The sequence below is a fragment of the Melopsittacus undulatus genome, chromosome 2, assembly GCF_012275295.1.
Source record: "Melopsittacus undulatus isolate bMelUnd1 chromosome 2, bMelUnd1.mat.Z, whole genome shotgun sequence".
Classification (NCBI taxonomy): Eukaryota; Metazoa; Chordata; class Aves; order Psittaciformes; family Psittaculidae; genus Melopsittacus; species Melopsittacus undulatus.
The window spans coordinates 69,745,658-69,767,288 of NC_047528.1; the positions used below are offsets into that span (position 1 = coordinate 69,745,658).

The 21,631-nt window shown below is 41.4% G+C and overlaps 1 protein-coding gene across 1 annotated transcript; it reads right to left on the reverse strand.

Annotated features, from left to right (window-relative positions):
* Positions 1-228: 228 nt before the first annotated feature.
* MXRA5 (matrix remodeling associated 5) lies at positions 229-20,782 on the reverse strand. The gene is made up of 7 exons (XM_034074170.1): positions 20,536-20,782; positions 17,770-17,988; positions 15,159-15,288; positions 14,434-14,824; positions 6,504-11,516; positions 4,994-5,894; positions 229-3,733 (listed from the first exon to the last, which is right to left on the reverse strand). Exons 1-7 carry the CDS (start codon positions 20,700-20,702, stop codon positions 1,822-1,824), a joined length of 8,733 nt encoding a protein of 2,910 aa, XP_033930061.1. The 5' UTR covers positions 20,703-20,782; the 3' UTR covers positions 229-1,821.
* Between the last annotated feature and the right edge of the window lie 849 nt (positions 20,783-21,631).

The following is a 21,631-nucleotide window of genomic DNA, read 5'->3' on the forward strand; positions in this document are numbered from 1 at the left end:
ATACCTAATTTATGATATGTTCAAGGAAAATAGACAGATTAGGAAAAACCACGTGAGCCATCTAGTTAAAAATCTTGACTACTTGTTCCTTCTTCATTAACTGCTCTCATAACCAACTACATCCCTGCCAGATATTAAGGCACATGTTTCATGTTTGAGCATTGATTTTCTGATTCAAGGCCCAAGGATTTAAACCAGAAAAAAAGAGAAACTCAGACATAATTGTTATTTAATTAGGCCAGAAACATAACTGCAACTTTAATAAATGCTTGTGTACAAACAATAGTTTAGCCTTTACTGACTTTTTATAAAATAAGTTTTATGAGATACCCTGTAACATAAATTTTGCCCCTTGTATCTTCAGCAATGTCCTTGTCATTCAACATTCTTGTCCAAATCAAACACTTTTTACCTGTAGTATTTCAGTTCTGTTTATTATAATGATAAATATGTATTTTGCAACAGCTTACAACTTTCCTACAGTGGGCAGATTTGCGGGCTGAGAAAATCTTTGTTAACCATTTATAACAAATGTATATATTAGAATAACACTTTACTTTCTGCCATGTTTTGATCAATAGAGAAAATAAAGCTTTTATTGTACTTATATTCTAAAACATGAGAATAAGTTTTACAAACAATCAGAACTTTACGAATTGGTAGTATCTTCTGAACTCATATGTTTTAAGGTTAATATTTGCAAAATTCCAATTGGAGTAGTTTATTAAACACAGCATATTCAGCATCTTGTAGCAATTATTTCTATGCATAACTGATAAATCTTCTTAAAATTATGTATATTGTCCAATAAACCATCCTTTATTGCAGAAAAAGTATTGAAATTGTAAATATATCCTGAAATACGCACAACAGGAGTGTTTTTTATTAGTAAGTCATGTATAGAAAAATAAAGACTACGTATAACACTGTGTGACTTCTGTTTTTTGACTGAACTTCATACTCTTACTGTTTGGAGTTCCCTATTTTCTCAGAACAAAATGAAAACCACAGTAAATACCTTTTTTGGAAAATATTTTTTATTATAAAATGTACAGTATATTGACCTTAATATTATAAAACACTGTAATGTATCAGAGTCTTGTAAAGACCAATAATTTATAAAATGAGACCAAGTTCATTGTTACTCTTTCTAGTCTCATAGTCTGATTTAAAAATATATATATATAAAATATATAATGAATGATTTAATTGTAGCATCCTTAGTAGCTGGACAAGGTTTGTTCATATGTTCACATGTAACTAATGTCTGCATTTATTTTTATTAAAATAGATCACTCTTATTTGCTAAGTTAGTCTTTCATTTTGAAGAGTTGATAGAAGAATGAACAGAAAGGTTAGTAATCGTATTCTATAAGGCTAGATTATGTAAAAGCGCTGCAGAGTATAAAGGAAATTATGTTTTAGGCACATTTTATCACTGCAGTTCATTTATTAACAATACTTCTTTGGTACTTTTAAGGTGCTTGTTAGAAAAAGAAATAGCTTTCAACTACTGACAAGAATAAAGTACTTCAGGTCTCAGATCCTATTGGATAACATGAAACAAACACACTTCTCTGTCTTAACAATTAAAAGACCTTTTCCGATGTATTAGTCTCCTCAGTTTCAGTACATGTACTGCCTCCTTTTATTGCAGACACTTACTACCACATTGAGTACAGAAACAATGCACTTTCCACGAAAATTTCTGTTTTTTCTGCCCTCAGCCGTCCTGGCTTTGTTGCAAGCAGTACTTTCCTTGTTGCACTCACTTGGCAGTGACTTGAACACTAGTATCCAGCCAGCGAACTTGTTTTAGTGTTAGAATATGTGTATGTAGGTTGTTTTCGAATCACTGCCTAATATATTTTTAGCAGTGCATTTATAGAAGCCCGCATCTCTTTGAGTAGACTGCTGGATGACTAATGACCCCTGAGGGTGGAGAAATTTGTTTCCATACAGACGGGATTGAGCTCCTGTCGTCAGATGTGATTTGTCTGGAAGCTCCCATGTTATTTCTGCTTTAGGAATCCCAATGGCCATGCAGTTCAGCTTTACTGAATTTCCAGGCCTGGCATAAATGACAGGTGCTGGCTCACTGGTGATCCGGGGAGGATAAGCTATCACAATGACAGGCACATTCATAACAGAAGTGCCATACTCTGTGGACACCTTGCACAGGTAAGTGCCCCTGTCAAATACAGAAGCCTCGCGCACTGTCAGTGAGCCATTCTCAAGCAGGGAAAAGCGACCCACAGCTTGGGGGGCATCCAGAACCATCCCATTGGGCAGTGTCCAGGAGATCTGTGCCCGCTGATTTGGCTGGGTGACGCAATGGAGCTGCAGGGTTTCTCCATTGATGATGCTCACAAGGTTATTGTACTGATTGCTGATTTCTGGCCTGAGTCCCACCTTCAGGAAGACTACTCGTTCCACATAACCTCCTGGGTTTCTGGCTGTACAGCGGTAAGTCCCAGCATCCCCAGAGGAGAGGCTGCTGATGTGTAAAATCCCATCCCTCTTATGGTAAAATCTGTGCAGGCGGCTGCCACTCAGTACTTCCGTGCCATTGGGAAGGATCCAGCTTGTGCTGGGCTTGGGGTTCCCCTGAACTGAACAGTTCAGATTGATGCTGTGTCCAGCAATTGCAGTGATCCTTTCATTCACAGGGTCTCTGAAGGAGGGTTTCTCCAAGTGATCGGTGATGAGGAGCTGCACAATCAGTCTTGCTTCCCCTCCTTCATTCCGTCCAATGCATATGAGCTGCACCGCATCTGTCTGCCTCACCCCTCTGATGTCCAGAGTACCATTGCGATGCACAGTGATCCTGTTCCCATAGTAGGGAGCTGGCAGGATTACTCCTTCTGGAAAAGCCCATAAGACCCGTGGAGCAGGTATACCTTCAGCTTTGCAGTCAATAAGTTTCCTGCTGTCCCTGATGGCTGTCTCCCTCACAGATGTTATTGAACTGACATGACCATTGATTCTGGGAGGCTGAACATTAACCTGGATCCAGATGATTTTCCTATCTTCTCCAGCACTGTTCCGCACCATGCAAGTATAGTTACCACTATCAGATCTTTGAGCTTTTTGGATGAGGAGGGTGCCATCCCTATATATCTGGTATTTTTCAGATAAGGCAGGAATGGGCCGGTTGGTTGGGGAGAGCCAGGTCACTTTGGGAGTGGGCTCTCCTTTGGCTTCACATGCTACTGTGACAACATCACCATAGGGTACATTAATAACAACATATGTTTTATTCCTGATAGTTGCAGGCTCGGCCACTACTTTGACTCGCACTTTCATCTCATCCTTCCCAATCTGGTTCTCAGCATAGCAGGTGTAGTCCCCTTCCTCTCTCAGTCCAACATCATTGAAATACAGGGTTCCGTTATTAAACACCACATATCGCTTTGTCCGGCTGCCACTGTCATCTGACTGCATGAAGGTATTGATCATGCTGCCATCTGGGAGACCCCAGGAGATCTCTGGATTTGGCAGACCTGTGGCTACACAGTCAACTTTCAGGTCACCTCCATACTTGACCTTGTGGTTATTCTCGTTCTTGTGTTCTATTTTTGCTGGTTTCATCATCACATTCACTTTGAGAACCACATAGTCATCTCCTATCTTATTGCGGGCCACACACAAATAGTCTCCCGCATCTTTATCTGTAACTGAATGGACAACCAAAGTCCCATTGCTGAATACTTTGATTCTAGTCTCCAAGGTACTGTAAGAAAACAAAAAAGCAGAACATGAGCTGCAAAATCACATTTTAGGCATTAATTATTGAATGAAATCTGGGGAAAAAATGTAACAATTCAACAATACTGAAAAAAGGAGAAGGGCATTGCTACTATTAGATTAGATGGTATGAAATATCCAAGATATTCCACCACCAAAAAGCAAATGGAAAATAAAAATACTACTACTCACTTGTAACCAAGCAATTTGGTTCAATGCAATGGTCTTAGCAGTGGTTTTGATCATTAAACAACCATGAAATACCAAATGATGGTATTTTTAACTCTTCTGACTCCATGTACAGTGTTCTGTAACACTCAAATTTGAAAAACTGCCCAAATAAAGATGATGAGGGGAAAGAAAACCCAAAACAAATCCAAAAAACCTGAAAAAAAAACCAGTATTTTCCTGCTATTACTATGGAGCATAAAATAAATTCTGGATTTGGTGCTATCTACAGGCTACCTAATTTTTTTTTTTGTCAATATGAAAGAAATTATGACTACGTTCAGCTATTAAGTTCTTGCCAATTATGCATTTTAAGTTCAGGATATTTCTCATCTGTATATAGTGCTCAAAGAGTGAGCAATGAGCAATTTGTAGAGCAGAAATTGTGTTTTCAGCAAAGTCTTAGGAGAGTTACTGTAGGTTTGGAGAAGTGATATTTTAGTTGATATTACAAATGTTGGAGAAGATACTGTTTTAGGCATTTATAGGCAGCTGGGTTTGCACAGAACTTACTGCAAGGTAATGTTTGTTTATAAAACAATATTAAAATGATACTGCTTACTTAAATAATTATAACATGATTTCCTTCTCCTATGTGCACTGTGTATAATGATTTGTACAATAGATAAACAAAAATCAGTGATTCCATTTCTCCTGAAAAAAAGCAGACACCTATGCAACTCTATGAAGACTAAGCACATGGGAACAAGCAGTACACAAGCTATGCATCTTAACTTTTGCCATTGGACGTTTTACTACATTTACAAGTGGTTGTAAAAGACAAACAGTAGCAGCTTATATTTAAAACCTGAAGCTGATTTTTCAAGACTACTAGTATTTCCAACAAAATTATGCTAAGTTGTGACTTAGCTATCTTTTGATGTAATTTCAAATTCTTCCTTAAGGATCGGAGGCCTCATTCAAAAGTCACAAATGAAACTTGTACAGATATGAATGGTCTTTTCTCTAAGTTAATCTAAAATGTAATTTAGCTGCAACACCTCAAATAGGAATTTACCTTTGTAGGGAATCAATCATCCTTTTGGAAGGCAACCTCCATAATATGCGAGGCCAGGGGTCACCAGAAGCACTACAGTCCAAACGCAGGATGCTGCCATAGGTTACATCTGTTCTCTGAGGAGAGCTCCCAGTGATCTTAGCGTTAGACGCATGCTTCTTCACATGGAGTTGTATTGTTCTTCTGGAAGTTCCCACCATGTTAGCAGCAATGCACTCGTAGATCCCACTGTCTTTGGGGGAGACATTGCGAATATAAAGAGTTCCATTGGGAAAAACAAATAAATTCCCATTGACAAACTGAGAAGGTCGGATCTGTGTGCCATCAAAGACCACCCAGCGAATGCTGGGAGAAGGTGCTGCTTTGGCAGTGCAGTGGATGTTAACACTGCTACCAAGAGGCAAGGAAATGTTCTCTTGCTTATCCTGCTGGATGATGGGGGGTAAAGCTGCAATGTGCAGTCTCACTGCAATGCTGTCAGCTCCGGCAGCATTGCTTGCTATGCATTTGTAAACTCCTCGGTCTGAAAAAGTTGCTTGTTTGATAGACAAAGTTCGATTTTCATGAAGCATTATCCTGCTTTCTGTTGTGGTGACTGTCTGCAAAATCTTTCTATCTGGGAAAATCCAGGAAATATGTGGGCTTGGAGTCCCACTAGCCTGACATTCCATTGCTATGGTCTCTCCAAAATAGACCGTGACATCTCGATAGCGGGAAAGTAAAATTTTGGGTTGGTGAGCTACAACTGTGAGCACAACTATCATTTTATCTATGCCATGCAGGTTCTGAGCTGTGCACAAATACTGTCCACGATCCTGAAGTTGAACATTTCGGATAACAAGGGTACCATTTTTCCAGACTTCAAACCTTTGTAACCTGGTGTTGGCTGTCATTAGAGCTCCTGGGAAGGTGAGAGGAAAGAAATGGAAAATCAATAGGTTTAAGACATACGTTGCACTGAAAAAGTCTTATATTTTAGATTTGCTTAACATCAATTACAACTCCAGCTGGATCGTATGACATCTTCTGTCACACTCCATAGCTCAAATTAGTCTTTGTTTCCATTGCAGAACCATACTAGCTTACAAGCATGTAGTGTGGGACTTTTTAAGGGCTTTATGCTTTAGGATTCCTCTTAAATTTTTACATAATTTATTTTTTGCTTATGCAGGTGACATACACATCAATATCTAAGGCAGCAATGTTAACAAGCTCACACTCACTAGTGTCGTCATAAATTCTAACTGCTGTGAATAGAGTTGGCTAATATCCCCTCTTCAAAAAATAAACTTATAAAACGCTAGAAGTTTTCTTTTACTACAAGAAATGCTGCAAGGTTATTTTAGCTGTAATGATTATTTGCAACTACTCACATTTTATCTATAATAATTAAAAGACAGAAATTATTCTTCAGTGTTTTGGACTATTCCTGCAGTCATGTCGCATGTCTATGTAACAACCCAAGTATTTGTACTCTTGAAAGAGTAGAACACAATTTTCTCTGTCTTACCTGTAGAGACTTTTGTCCAAGTAATAAAAGGCTTGGGATCGCCTAGTGCATCACAAGGAATAAAAACATCTGTTTCAGCAAGGATGGATATGCTCTGAGACCCTTTTGTGCTAATCTTAGGTCTTTCTCCGTGTATCTTGAAGTTAGTGGAAGACTGAATTCCAGATGAATTGTGAGGCATTATGCCTCCCACATAAGACACAGATGGAACCTTTTGATGACGATGATGGACATTTTTAAAAGGATGAACTGTCGTAGATGTCTGTGATTTTGTGCGCTGAGAAAGAAAGCCTGGAGGTGTAATCTTCAAAATCACTGGTGGTGGTGATGTGGTGGTTGTGGCATGTGGCACTGGAAGCAGTGGAAGTGCTGTAGCTTTCTGCACTGTAATCCTAGTAGGCGAGACCTGAGCAACCTTATCATTTGTGTCTTTTGGAACTAGTTGACTAGGGACCAGTGGTTTAGGATGCATACTTAAGTGAGGGAATATCATTGTTCTATTGGAAAGGAATGGCATTCTGGAACTGGAATAATAAGGGATCCCTTGATTTGGTAGTTTCCCTGCTGTTCCTCTGTTATCCGGAACATAGTTACTCCCAAAAAATTTTGAATTAATAATGTATCTGCTCTGACTTGGATTACCAAATTTGCTTGCTGTGAATGGATTTGTTTTGTGAAATGGAGAGGCTTGTGTTGGGGTAGTTGTTTCTCTCTGAGAGGCCGAAGATTTTTTATCCTGGATTGTATGTGCTGCATATGCCGTTATCTCTGGTTTATTTGTGTAGTGAAGAGGCTGATGTGTTATAAAATAATGAAATGAACCTTGTGTTACAATATATGGAGGCTTCACTGTACCTCTTACTGGAACATGCTTTGGAGGCACAACAGGTAGTCTTTGGTTTAGGCTTGGTATCATTCCAGCAGGTGGATTGGGAAGGTTTGGATTTAGCAGTAAGCTGTTGTTTGACTTGATACTATACAACTCTTTGAATTGCTCCTCTTTTAACTGTACACTAATCCTGTTTTGGCTGGAGGAAGGAGTAGGGTGTGCATTCCATCTTGAGCTCACCACCATTTTATCACCATCTGCTTCAACTTGTGTTGCTTCTTGATTGAAGACATTACTTTTTTCAGTTGTGGAATGAAAAGACGGATTTGAAGTGCTTGAAATGGAAGAGGGAATAACGGTAAGTTTTATAAAAGGGATAAAGGCAGTGGGTGTAGTCTGAGATTTTTCAGTTGTCTGCAAAGTGGGATCATGATGAAATACATGTGACATAACTTCCTTTTTATCCAAAGAAAATGGCTTTGTCCCAGTCAGGGAAGCATCAGATTTCTTTGTTTCTTTAAGTGGAAAAGTCTGAGTTTCGGTCATGCTGAAGGAGGAGGGTGAAGTAATAACCTCTTGTTGCTGAGGTGACTCAGTTACTGCTGGTGTTTCTAAAGATGTTGTGGGCTTCCATGGCTTATTTGAAACTGAGAGGTCCTGAAAAACTTCCACTGTGCCAAAAGGAATACTTAAGTCAGTTACAGTGGGATATGTTCCTGAGGTTGTTTCATTAACTGCAACTTTTGAGTCTAATAGGAGAGGCTCTTCTTGAGATGCTTGTTTTGCAGATAGTATCAAGCTATTTATATACTCAGGAAAAGCTGTTGTGCTTGGCTGTTCTGCATTTCTATCCATAGCTTTAGAATCTGCTTTAATGCCCTTCTCCTCTGATATATTGTCTAATGAGTGGTATGTTGGCACTTCACTTTGCTCTGGTTTCAGAGGTGCACTTGACTCTCTCATAGGAACTGTGTCATGTACAATGTACGATGATAAAATTGTGATAGGTGCAGTCACTGGAAGTGCCAAGGTTTCAGGAACAGAAGAGAGTGTCACATGTTTTTCTTCAGATGGAGAAGCAGTAGGCCTGAAGAAGGAAGTTGTGACCACTTCTCTGATTTTGGTGATTTTCTCTAAGACAACTGCATCAGTAACTAATGAAGGAATGAATTCCATATGCTCCTTTTCCTTAGCTTGTATTTTGATATTGTCTTTAAGATCATGACTTTCAAGACTTGCAGAAGAAGTTCTAGTCACAGCTCCAACTTCAGGTGTCCTTGGAACAGGCATTGCCTCTGTGGTTAAAACAACACGGGGGAAAGGCTTTGGTCTTTGCCGGATTCTATTCGGCCTCAGCCTCCTTCTCCCATAAGTCCTTTTTCTAGCATGCTGAGTAATAACTGTAGGCATGGTCCTTCTATAAGGAGTTGTTGTGGCCACAGTGGTCAATTCACTGGCAGAAGAAGCAGTTTTTATCTCCTCTGCTGTTTTATGAGGAGCATCAGTACTATGCAAAATTAATGTGGGATCCAGTTTTGGAGTAGACAGGTTTCTGTGTTCTCCTCCCTGAAAATTCTCTGTGTAACTGCTGTACATGTTTTTTTGAGTCACTGTATTCCTGTCAGTCTCAGGCTCTTCTTTGCTTTGAACCTTGATGGGTGTGAAAGCTGGAAAACTTGTACTTAAGTCTGACATTTTTGTCTGACCTGTGGATACTTGCTTCTGCTGGTGTATCAAATCATTGCTTTTTGCTGTAAATGGAGAAATGGATTGAGAAATGGATGGAGAAATGAATGAAGAAATGGTAGTAGTGCCTACAGAATCTGTTGGGATGACCTCATCCAGCTGAGAAGGTGTTAAAATTGTGGTGTCAACATGCATGGGCTCTGCTTCATTTACCTTCACACTTGTGTCCATGACACTGTGAAGATCCGCAGTCTGAGATTCAGCTAGGACAGTAGCATCAAGTGGTTGCTCAGCAAAAGCAGAATTTTCCTCTGATGTAGAAGATATAGCTCTGTCTACATTTTCCTCTGTGAATGATCTGTTTTGAATATTAGGAATGTTTGTTTCAATTTGTCTGGTTAGAGGTTCTTCAGTGAGAGCATAGATATTTTCTTTGACTACTACCGAATCATAAGTCCTAAAGTCAAGATGCTGCTGGCTTTGGGGTTGCACAGCTGCAGAGACAGGAGTCAAATATGGATCTGATTCAGTGATTTCTACAGAATATATACTTGTAGGTGTTTGTAAAGCCCTGTGGTCAGAAAAGGGTTCAGTTTCTGAACTCATTAATATGGACTGGACTGGAAATGCCTCAGTGCTGCGGGAAATAGTGACTGAGGATGGCTCATCTTCACCCACAGGTGATGCATCAGCAGAGGAATCCACTGCATCAGTTGCTGTCTCTGATGATGGAGGACTGGCTACTGGATAAGGAACTAGAGTAGTTTTCTGCATGACTGATGGCAGTGCAGTTGTTAAAGAAATAGTCATGGCCGTTGTTGTTCTAGGAATATTCTTCCCACGGACCTTTGCCAAAATGTCAGCCCAGTGCTCTGGATTAATCTGCTTGCTTGCCACATTAATTCTTCTTCGAGATTCAAATACTCTCCGGCCTTCTGCAACATTGCTGTCTTGCGTTCTGTCAGGACTTTTCCAGATCTTCATTTTCCTTCTGCCCTTCTTCCCCTTTTTAATTTGAGTCTCTGACACTTGGTCACTTTTTTGTTTGAATGGTATTTCCCAGTCTTTCAGGTGGTTCTTCTTTCGTGGGAACTCCTCCACCCCTCCTGCCCCTGATCCCTCTCCATCACCTATGACTCGCCCTCTTGATTTTGACAAACTTTTTGAGCCTGGGCGCTTTTTTAGTTTTATCCTTTTAAATGACCTGTCAGACACCATTTTATTTACTGTGACCCTTACAACCAACTGATCTGACCCCTGCTGATTGACAGCCACACATCTGTAATGGCCACTATCACTGATATGGCTTTTTGGAATAAGCAAAGTACCATTGTCCAACATATATCCTTTTGAAGAGTTTGCTAAAACATTAAATACCTGGCTGTTTGGAAGAATCCAGCTCAACTGTGGCTCTGGGATGGCAAGTGCACTGCATGGCAAAACTATTGGATCTCCTACATTTTTTTCAACTCTCACTACATCTGAATCAGCTACCTGAATAGCTGGAGGCTGCACTACAAGTCTGTAAGTCATTATGTCCATATCATCTGTCACTTGGGCAATGCAGTGATACAAACCACCATCAGTGTAACGCACTCCTTTGATTATTAGCTGGCCACTACTGAGAATGGAAAACCTACTGTCTTTCTGATCAAATGGTGCCTGCAGCTTAGTCCCATCTGGAAAAAGCCATTGGATGGAGGGGCTCTCAGAGGCTTTCACACTGCAGCTCAGCTGACACTCTGACCCTTCTATCACACTCTGTGCTGTCCTTGTGCTCTGGTTTTGCTCTATGATTACCCATCTTCTTTGCTGCCTGGTGTCTTTGGTATGAATTGTCTGAGAAAACACAGAAAAAAAAGACAGCACCACTTTCTTCCCTGTACTCTGTCGCCTGTTTAACTGGATATTTATAAGGGGTTGCATCACCCAGGAAGGCTCAGACAGTATTTGAGCTTTTACACCTGTGTAGTAAAGAGCATCGTAATCTGAGCCTTGCCTGTACTGGTAGATTATTTTAGGCTCTTTGCTGAGCATAAGTTCCCTCTCTAATTTGACAGGTACTTCACTGTAATAAGCTATAAGCTTCCACAGTTTTTCATAGTTTTCTCGATTCATTGGACATTCAAAATCCAGTGAAATTGTTGCATTTATATCAATCTCCTGAGTCTGGATTTGATTCCACTGAATTTTGGTAGAGTCTGTTGGTTTTTTGATTTCACAGTTCAGGTGGACTACATTGCCATGCTCATCAGTCATATTCAGAGTAATGTTCCATGGAGAGGACCGCAGGTCTTCCAGAGGGATTTCATAACTGTCACCATCTTCCTCATCCTGAGTGCTGCTATTCTGCCTCAGTGAGGACTGAATGATAGGCTTCTTACAGGAAATATCATTCAAGTTTTGAATATCTTCTTTCTGCAGCTGCTTTGGGCTGTTGCACTTAGGACAGAGCTGTCCGCCTTCATAGGCTTTGTCCTTTTTGCATTTTAAAACACCTGCAAGAAAAAAAAAGAAAGAAAAAACAAAGGTGGGGTACAAAAGATAGGCAAGTTGAAGAACTCTGTCCTAGAGTTAGAGAGCTCCCCAAACTAAGAAATGGACTGCATGAGGAACACAATATAGCACATGAAACATAAGGCAAGGCTTTTAAAATGGTATCTCTTTAGTTTACAGCTGAATGGGTGCCTGATTCTCAAACTGACCACAATTTCTTCTGACTTTAATGGAGGGCTGAATAGTCAGTCCTTCTGAAAACTAGATTCACTGCCTCTGAATAAATGGCTAAAAAAATGAAGTATTCAAAGCAACATTTTAGAATTCAGTAAAAATCTACACTATGTCAAAAGGTCTGCATCTGTACAGCAACAGCCTACCCACCTAACTTCTGGAATTAAGGTGAAGAGGAGAGCTTTCAAAAATGCAGCATTTACCTGAGAAATGCTGCACTTCTTCATTAAATAATACAGGAAGCTTTTTGTTTTTCTCTATTAATTAACAAGAGTAGTTGTCAACACACAAAACATTCTACTGTAACTACCAGAATCTCCTGACTAGTTCCTTCACTTACAAGCTATACATCAGAAGCAAAAAAAAACCATAAAAGTACCACTTCTTCACTGACCTCTGAAATAACTTCAAACTCTGTAATGACAAAACAAAAAATAAACCAGAGGAAGAGTGCTAAAACTAGGAATTATAGCTTTAGCTCCTCTCTTCTATCAATGCCAGATAGACTCTTGTCTATGCCTTGGCAGTCTGACAAATAGATTTTCTTGAGAAGATCTTACAAATAGAATATTTAACTGAACGAGTCTATCACTTGCAGATCCAAATATGATGTTTCCGAGATAAGGAAACATGACAGAAGTGGCCCACAGTCAACTTGACAGTCAGTGGCCACACTGGTTTGAAGAACTTTAATAACTCTGTCTGGAAAGAATTAGCACAGGAGTTAATGCTATATAGGTATAAAATCTGTCATGCATGAAAACTGCATAGATAAATTATTTTTTTCCAATTATCTCTGCTGTTGTAGTGTAAAAAGGGAATTGAATAAAAATGCTAACAAGCCAACACTGCAAAAGGAAAGAAAGTTAATCTAATATTCCATTGTTATAACCTACAGAGCAACTTAAGTACACTTAATACAAATATTCATTTGAATCAAGGAGAGTATATAAGAACATTAAAATATAAGTGTATATCAAAGTTAGATGCCTCAAGTATCAGTTCAGGCAGGAACACTTACATTACACATTCAAGTACCACACACTCTTAATAGAATTGTTCTACGGCTAAGTGCAAAACTGTGGTGAATTACATATTATAAAATGACAAGACCCATCATCATCCACCATACATGCTCCAAATCATTATATAAGCTTTGTGACTCCAGTACTCATTTGAGACATCTTCAATTGCAATTAAATGACAGTCCCCTCTAAATATTTTAGAGGCAGCCCTGATGTAACACCAGTCTCTCTGACTTACTATGGTAAGCACTTAGCCACCTGAGATTGACATTGGTGAACTGAGATGTCTAAAACAAAAACTGACATTCAAAAAACTACTCACTTAGTGTATTCCTGACATAAAGGCATCATAAAAGTGCTCTGGTTTTGTGGTTTTGTTTTTGGGTTTGTGTTTATTTTTCCTTCTGCCCATGACCAGAAGTATTCCACCCTAAACAGTGTGATACTTATCTCACATTTAAGCCTGAAAAAAGATAGATCAGTTATTCTAGGAAAATATTGCAGGATTATAGGTGTTCTCTGAAAATATTTAAAATAGATTTGTTCCATCATAAAAGGAAGTTGTGGTCACAAAGGATGCATATTACATAACAGCCTTAATATTAATAACATCAAAAGTTAAAGGACTCATCCAGGAATTTGGAAACCTGACTTCTATTCCTTCCTTAGCCAAACAAGTTCAAATTCAATGTTCCCACTTTCCATGAGAGCACATAGTTACTAGTTTTGCTCATTGAGGACAACTGCCAGGCCTTAGTCAAAGGTGTAGTGCTGTGCAAAAGAACACACTAACAGGTTATAACCTATATCCTCCTTTCAATTGTAAACTTCACTATCACTTTTTCGATTTTAATGTAATACCTAATTGTTGTTGAATACAGACTTTTAGCTACTGATACATAAAACTGTTTCTTCTTTGTACTGTTTTTAAATACTTTCATTTATTGAATGGTGTCCTGGGTTCAGCAGTAGCAGTTATTCTTTCTCCTTCTTGGTAGCTGGTGCAGCACTGTGTTTTGACTTTTGGGCTGGGAACGGTGCTGATAGCACCTATGTTTTTAGTTACTGCTCAAATGTTTACTCTGGCCAAGGACTTTCTGAGCCTCATGCTCTGCCAGGGAGGAGGGGAGGCCGGGAAGAAGCAGAGACAGGACACCTGACCCAAGCTAGCCAAAGAGGTATTCCATACCATAGCATGTCATGTCCAGGATCTAACCAAGAGTGATCCGGAAGGGCTGGGGCTCTGGGGGGTTGGAGGAGGTATCGGTGAGTGCTTGGTCGGGTAGGGTGGGGTGAGTTATCGGTTGGTGGGTGGTGAGGTGTTGTATTCTTTTCACTTGTTATTTCCTTTATCATTATTATTGTTATTAGTAGTAGTAGCAGTAGTGATTTGTGTTATACCTTAGTTATTAAACTGTTCTTATCTCAACCTGTGGGAGCTACATTCTTTGGATTCTCCTCCCCAGCTCTCCGGGAGTTGGGGAAGCAAGGTGGGGACTGAGTGCACGAGCAGTGTGGCTGGGTTTAAACCATGACAAATGGCAACAGAACATGATAGTGCATATGGGCATCATGTAAGTATCAATACTCAGGAAATAAGAACAGGAGAAAAATATCTAGTATTATGAGTTGAAGAAGAGTTAGTATTTTTCGTTCTTACCTCCAGAAACTTCATTCCATTCAAGAAGCCACTTTAAACTGCAGTCACAGGCCCATGGATTCCCATGAAGGTAAAGATTTTCCAGCAGTGTCATGCCTTGAAACATCCCTGCAGGCAAGGTCCTAAGAGCATTTTCAGATAGGTAGAGATGTCTTACTGTTGACAGTTTGAAATAATCAAGGACCATAAATGTTGAAAAGGTGTCAGGGTGAAGCTGCTGAAGCAAATTTCCTTCTAAGTGGACCAGTCTCAGGGAAGTTAATCCATTAAAAGCGTTTGGATGAATAAACTCAATTCTGTTGTGGTCCATGTGTAGTCTCATTAAGCTTGAAAGTCCTTGGAGAGTTTGGTCAGTTATGACTTTCAATTTGTTGTAACTAATTTTGAAAACCTAAAAATTAATTATAATAAAAAAAAAATAAAAGAGATTAATTTTTGATTTTGATCTAAATCCAAACAGAATAGTAAGCAAGCAAAAGCTTTCATCCTACATTCAAACATACTTTGCACCACTGAAAAATGACATGCTGGTCAACGGAGAATACAACTGAATATTGGTTGGCATTAGCAAGTATGACACAGGCATAGTTAAGAGATCTCAAATGTATCTGAGGAGGAAATGGTATCTTAATCCTAAGAAATAAATTACAAAAAAATGCTTATTTTTCTCTTCTATTATTTATGTATGTTAGAATTAATGAAATTCAGGAAGATCTTAGCATTACCTGGAGAGACACAAGATCTTTCAAAGCACCATTAGGTATATTCTGAATGTCATTTCCATGTATCATGAGCAATTCCAATTTTGCAAGTCCTGAAAAGGAGTTTTCATATATAGACTGTATACTGTTAAACCTGGAAAAAAAATCACATGTGCAGTTACATTTTATGCACTGGCTGCCACAGACTGCAAATGTAAAATTAGTATAACCTAACTTTCATGAAAAATTGGAGAGATCTCAATGCATTGTCAAAGGGCCAGAAATTACTGAAACATTTTTACAAGGCCAAGTATACTTAGTTCATGTTTACATTAAGATTCCTTTTAACTAAATTTGTGGCACTTTAGCTGTAATTTATGAGTAAGAGTAATAAATAAGCATTTAAGTTCTAATAGCTGTCAGTATGTTTTTCCATGCAACTCAGTTTATGGAATGGTAATAAATCAATGGCATGTAGCCAACCAATGATGTTATGGAGCCTGGCAAACTTGACAGGCTGCAGAGTTGCCAAAATAGCATCTAACAATAAATGAGGAAAGACTTGGAGAAAGGACATTAAAAATGGATATCTTCCAAACAGCACAAGAAGCAGGAAGTCACATCCTGCTTCACTTACTGTTACAACATGTAACTGGCTACATCAACTAATTACATAAGATCTAACAGTTGACCTTCCAATTATACAATCTGAACCTAGAAACTCCTTTCGGAGAAGGAATACAGAAAATTTACTTTTTGAAATAATTCAATTTCATTTTGGACAAATAAATCAGGGTTTTTTTGGCCAACATGGAAGGCTGAAGTTTGATGGCATAGCTCTGCATTTGGGTTTTCTGTATGTACACGTAAAATTAAAAGTATGAACTAATCTTGGCACAAAATCTCTGAACAAAGTATAGAATTTTAAGTATTTTTCCTATTTTTAAAACTTTCTAAAAAGGAAGGGAAAAGAGAGCAAGAAAATAAAATAGTTTGAATATGAAGGAAATACTTTCAGATCCTCACTTTGTTATCTATATGAAGATTCTGGATTTATTTTGATTTTTTTATTTCACCACCTGCTGACCGATACCTCCTACAGATCTATTGAGCTTAGAGCAGTCATCCTATTAAAATTGCTTATTTCAGCATCAACTTCTAAAAAAATATGAACTCTAAAGAAAAAAGATAAAATCCTAAATTATTTCTAGTAAGGAAAATAATCTTTACCTCCAAAATAGATAGCAGATTAAAATAGAGCTATGGTGAAAGCTCTTTTCCTAAATGAAAGAAATGCAACAACAGACAGTTAAGACTGTTTCCATTCCTGAGAAAGTACACAGCTCAGAAAATGCCATTTGTAGTGATGAAATGCAAAGGCAGGAAAAGGCTTTTACGCTAGCAGTATCAAATACTGTACTTCTATGAAAAAACAGCAAAAACACCTAAATAACTTGGAAGCCTACATCCCATTTTCAAAAGCAATTTAGGGATAGATTTTGCCATAGAATTTTTATGTACAGGGTGGAGTAGGCTGTGAATATGTGTAGTTTTGAATGTCAGTGAAGAGGGTGACATTTCTGACTCAAAATTGGTATGAAAGTACAGACTGCTGTAATATACAGTTATGGAATATAAGGGCATTTTGAGATTAAAATTAGGCTTTAGGTGGATAAAGTGCTGGTGGACAATGATTTTAACTACAGAGAAGCAAATAAAAAAATCAAGGTCCCTACTGTCAGTCATTGCATGATCAGTTGCAGCTTACAAGCCTTGAGGTGGTCAGGATGAGTTCATACCAGGTAGTGAGACAGCTATGATATCAAGCACAAGAGGACTGTGATTCTTGCTCATGTCATGTCACATAATGACCCTACAGAGCACTTTTGTGATAGGCAGCCTACCAACTGTCCCTGCCTTCTTGTCTCACAATCTGACAGATAGATATCAGTTGGCAATACCCTAGCAGAGCAAAATGAGTTGGAGCCTGAGCAATCCCTTTCCAAAACATTGATGTCTTCTTGCACTGTGCTCAAGTTCCTTGGGGGGAAAAAGAACCCAACAAAACAAAACCAAAACCATCCCAAACAAACAAACAAACAAAAAACCTAAACAAACAAAATCAACTACAAAACCAAACAAACCAACCAAACAGACCCCAAAACACACAACTCCAAAGGCAATGGAGTAATTTTGTTTCTGCTGTATTGCTTTAAGATATGCTGTATCTCATTGTACTCCAACATGATACCTGGCTACCTTACAGAATTTTCTTCCTAATATATTTTTTTACATCATTTCAACATTTAGTAGAAATCCCATAGTAGGTTTAATTCACCACATTATTTTATACACTATAAAAGACATGTCCTATTTGCCAAGAAGGACTGACACCATGATATAAATATTTATTTTAAAATAATACTTTTTTTTTGAAAGATAAGGGCTACACTAAAACTTTCTCCACCCCAGTAATTGTAGTGTTTGAAACACAGTGCCTGCAAGTAACCTCCCATCTCTGCAGTTCTACTTAAAAAGTACACACAGAGATCCCAATCAACCGCACATATGTGAAGCATTCCAGGATTCTGCAGCAGGAATGTTGAAACTGTTTGCTACGAACTGCCATACAAACCCAAAATTGATTCTTTCCACGTGTCTGGAGATCCTCGCCGGCACGGCGGCCAAGGAGCGGAAGGTGCAATGGACCTCAGTGGGAACGTAGCAGGCGCAGGGCTGGGGGCAGGCATGGGCGCCCGGCGGCAGCCCCAGCCCCAGGATCAGCACCAGGGACAGCGCTCTCGCCGCTGCCGCCTGCTCCCCCATCATGTCGCCTCCCCTTGCCGGGCTCTTCCTGGGTCGTCCGAGGGGAACGAGAGGGAAAAAACAACAACAGAGAGAAAAAAACAACGAGGTTTTCAATACTTTTGAAAAGCTTTATAATACCTAGCAGTGATTAGCTGTGCCCCGGAACGTCTATAGGCAAGACAAAGTTCATCTGGAAAAAGGTTTTCTGTCATCCACATCATTTGCTACATCAAAGCTTACATTTCCCCCATCCTTCACTCCTACTATTCTACTAACTACCCATTCCACTATGGTGTCTCCCTATGGTAACAAATTCTGTCGGCTTGCTCTATATGCCAAGGGTAGTACTCATCTAAAAATCTTCAAGGTAAGCATCAATAAACTCATCACGGCTCCCTCTACAGTCAACAAAAAGAAAAATGGCTACTTATTCTCTTGAAGATGGATTATCATCAGGTATCTACCTGATTGGATACCTAGAAATAGCAAAATTCATCTCTTTTCATGGCTTTAAACTGAAAGAAGATAGATTTACGCTAGATATTAGGAAGAAGCTCTTTACTGTGAGAGCAGTGAGGCATTTACACAGGTTGCCCAGAGAAGTTGTGGCTGCCCCAGCCCTGGAAGTGTTTGAGGGCAGGTTGGACTAGGCTTTGAGCAACCTGGTCTAGTGGAAAGTGTCCCTGCCTGTGGCAGAGGGGTTGGAATTGGATGATCTTTAAGTCACTCTCAACCCAAACTATTCTATGATTCTAAATGATTCTGTGTAGTATAATAGTGCAATTAGGCCTCTAATTAGCTAAGTCACATAGCCTAGCTGCATAATTTTTTGACAGCCTATTGCAGCTACTGAAGGAAGGTAAAATGTGGCTGAATGAATCCCATGCATAATGCCTATGGGAAACAGTATGACTGAGAGAGATTGTGAAAGAAAGGATTGGCTGGCCATAGATCTAGACTGACATCCTTCCCTCTTTATTACTGTGTGATGTTAGATGTTCTCTTATACTACAGTCTGAAACAAAAAGGAGCTAGGAATGATCAGTTGATTAAACTTGACAAATTATTTAGAAGCCTAAGCATAGACCTCAAAGGTAACCTAAGTAAGAAAGTTTATATTTATAATCCTGTCATGTCTATCAACACTCAAATTCAGATTGTCAGAACTGTGTCCCTAAATCTGGATATTTGGACCCATGAAGAGTCATTTACAGACACATACTGTGCTAGACAAGTGCATGTCTGTATGTGTGTCTGTTTTGTGACAAGAAAACACATCTGTTACTGACCTTATACACTAATCATTTCTGAAAATACAATAATTTACATAGATATCTAATTACAGAATAAGCAGCCTGACTCTGAAGAAACAAGTTTGAAGCATCCTTATTCTCATCCCTACCACCAAAAGAATTCGAAAGCTCTTTGGGTTACAGCCACACAAGAGTGAAGGCTACAATTAGTAACAGAAATTTTATATTCCTGCTCTTGTACAACAGTGTAACAATGATGGAAAGGCATTCAGCTCTACTGGCTCTATTATTAGTTCCATTAGTTATTGCTTTTAGTACAAAAGTCAGATTTTCTCAGATCTGATAGCAGCAAGACAGACTTTTTTTTTCCTAAGACCACCATGTGCAAACCATTACAGTTCAAAAGAGAGGCTCATGGGGATGAAGGGGGTGCTCACATATCTGTGGTAAAGTTAATGAGACGTTTAGCATTCCTCACAAGACAAATAGCCTTTAATTTGGGTGAGAATATTGAGGTGCTGATTTCCCTAATGTTCTCTTTAATGAAAACTTCATTTAAAAACCACCCTGCCCATCTCACTTCCTTTCAGGACGGGGCACCGCACTTCCTCATGGGAAGCATTCGCTGAGATCAGGACGGATTGCAGAGAGGGAGTTGCAGAGCAGAGGGACAAACGCTCTTCCCATTACTTTGCCCGGGTGGGAAGGAACGGTGGCCTCCCGCACTCACCCACTGCCACTCTTGTACCCCGCCGCCAGGGGGTGCCCAATAGCACCCCGCCTGCCATTGGCAGCAGCACCTCCGCCGGCAGCCCAGCAGCTAAGAGCCTGCTGTTCTGCCTCAGCCGTTGGTGCACGGCGGCGTAGGGGCCGTGTAGGGGCGGTGTAGGAGCAGCGGGAAGAGGGGCGGTGCTTGGGGGCTCCGTACGCGAGCTGCCCGCTCGGCTCCAACGGGGACCGCGCCCGCCCAGCGGGGAGGTTTTGGGGGGCGGTGGGTATCGGCGGGTGGTTCGCGGCTTTGCCTCCCTCCGGACCGGGCCGTGTGCCAGCCGCGGCAATGCTGGAGGGCGCTGGCGGCGGGGCGCGGTTCCCCCCGACCCGTGTTTCTCTTTACCGTAGCGGAGGGCAGATGCTTCCCATTAGAGAAGAATGTCCCTGCCGGGCTGAGCAACGAGAGCGGATGGGCTGAGGTCGGGCGGCGACACTCGGCGGCACAGTCCGGACGGTGCCCCATCTTGTTCTCCTCCTCTACGCAGTCCCGCCGGGGAGACCCCCCTTCCCAGCCACTCCCCTCCAACCGGGCATCGGCAGCCACGACTGGCCATGAGCTAGCCCCTTACCTGCAGCCGGGCGCTGCAGTCTCAGCAGTCGCTGCCCGCTGCTCCCATGCCCCCGGAGGGCTGCGGGCGGCGGCTACCTGGCTCCTGGCTTCCCCTCCGGCACCGGCCGGCCGAGGCCCATCGCAGCCTGCGGCGACTCGCCTCGACGCAGTTTTAGGACTCCTCATCGCCTGTCATCCTGCGGGATCCGCCGCCCTGCCTGGGTCTCCCCGAATGAGCATAAGCGGTGCGCGGCAGCTGAGCAGGATACCGTCGGGGGGGCGGTGTTTTAATTACTGTTGTTCTCCTCAGGTACTCCCCTCTCCCGGTGCCCCGCGTCTCCGCGGTTAGTCGGGAGGCCGCAATCCGTCAGCCCCGCCGGGAGCCGAGAGCGTCGGTCCGGGCGCTGCGGGATCTCCGAGGGCGAGCGGGCGGGCAGCCGATGCCCGCGGCTCCGTGCCTCTTGACGGGCTTCCCGGAGGTGCAGCTCCGGCGGCGGCTGCAGCGTCCCGCCGCCCCCCGCGGCATGGGGACTGGAGACGAGGGGTGCGGGGTAGCGGGGCGCCGCGCTCCGCCGCTCCACCCGCCGACGGGCTCTGTGCAGGGGGAGGGAGCAGCGGAGCGGCTCCTCTTGCCGGGTGGGCGGCCCCTCCGCGAGGGGGGAGCTGCGGGCGGGACCGCGGCTGGGGAATGGCAACAGGAGGAGGCTGGGGGCGACGGAGCCGCGGTTGCAGCGGACAGGCGAGCCTCCACTTCGGTCCGCGAAATGTAGCTCACGGAAAGTTTGTGTCTGGGACCTGGGCGGATCGAGCGTTTTCGAAACGTTCAGATGTGCAGCTGCTTGCGTTGTCTACGCGTACACGTACAGTCTAGAATATAACCCCAAACTAGACCAGTCAGTCTGGATTTCCTTCTCGTAGTGCTGTAGCTGTCCCACAACAACGAAGAGCCAGCCTCACCAGGATCCTGTAGTAAATACCGGCATGATACGGCTGCAGATGTCTGTATTCAGTCCATGTGAGCAAGTTTGATCTCCTCCCTCACGCTCGAGAAGAGCCACCAAAATAAATGCATATGAACAGAAAAATGTCAGAATTGGACTGCAGAGCCAAAGACA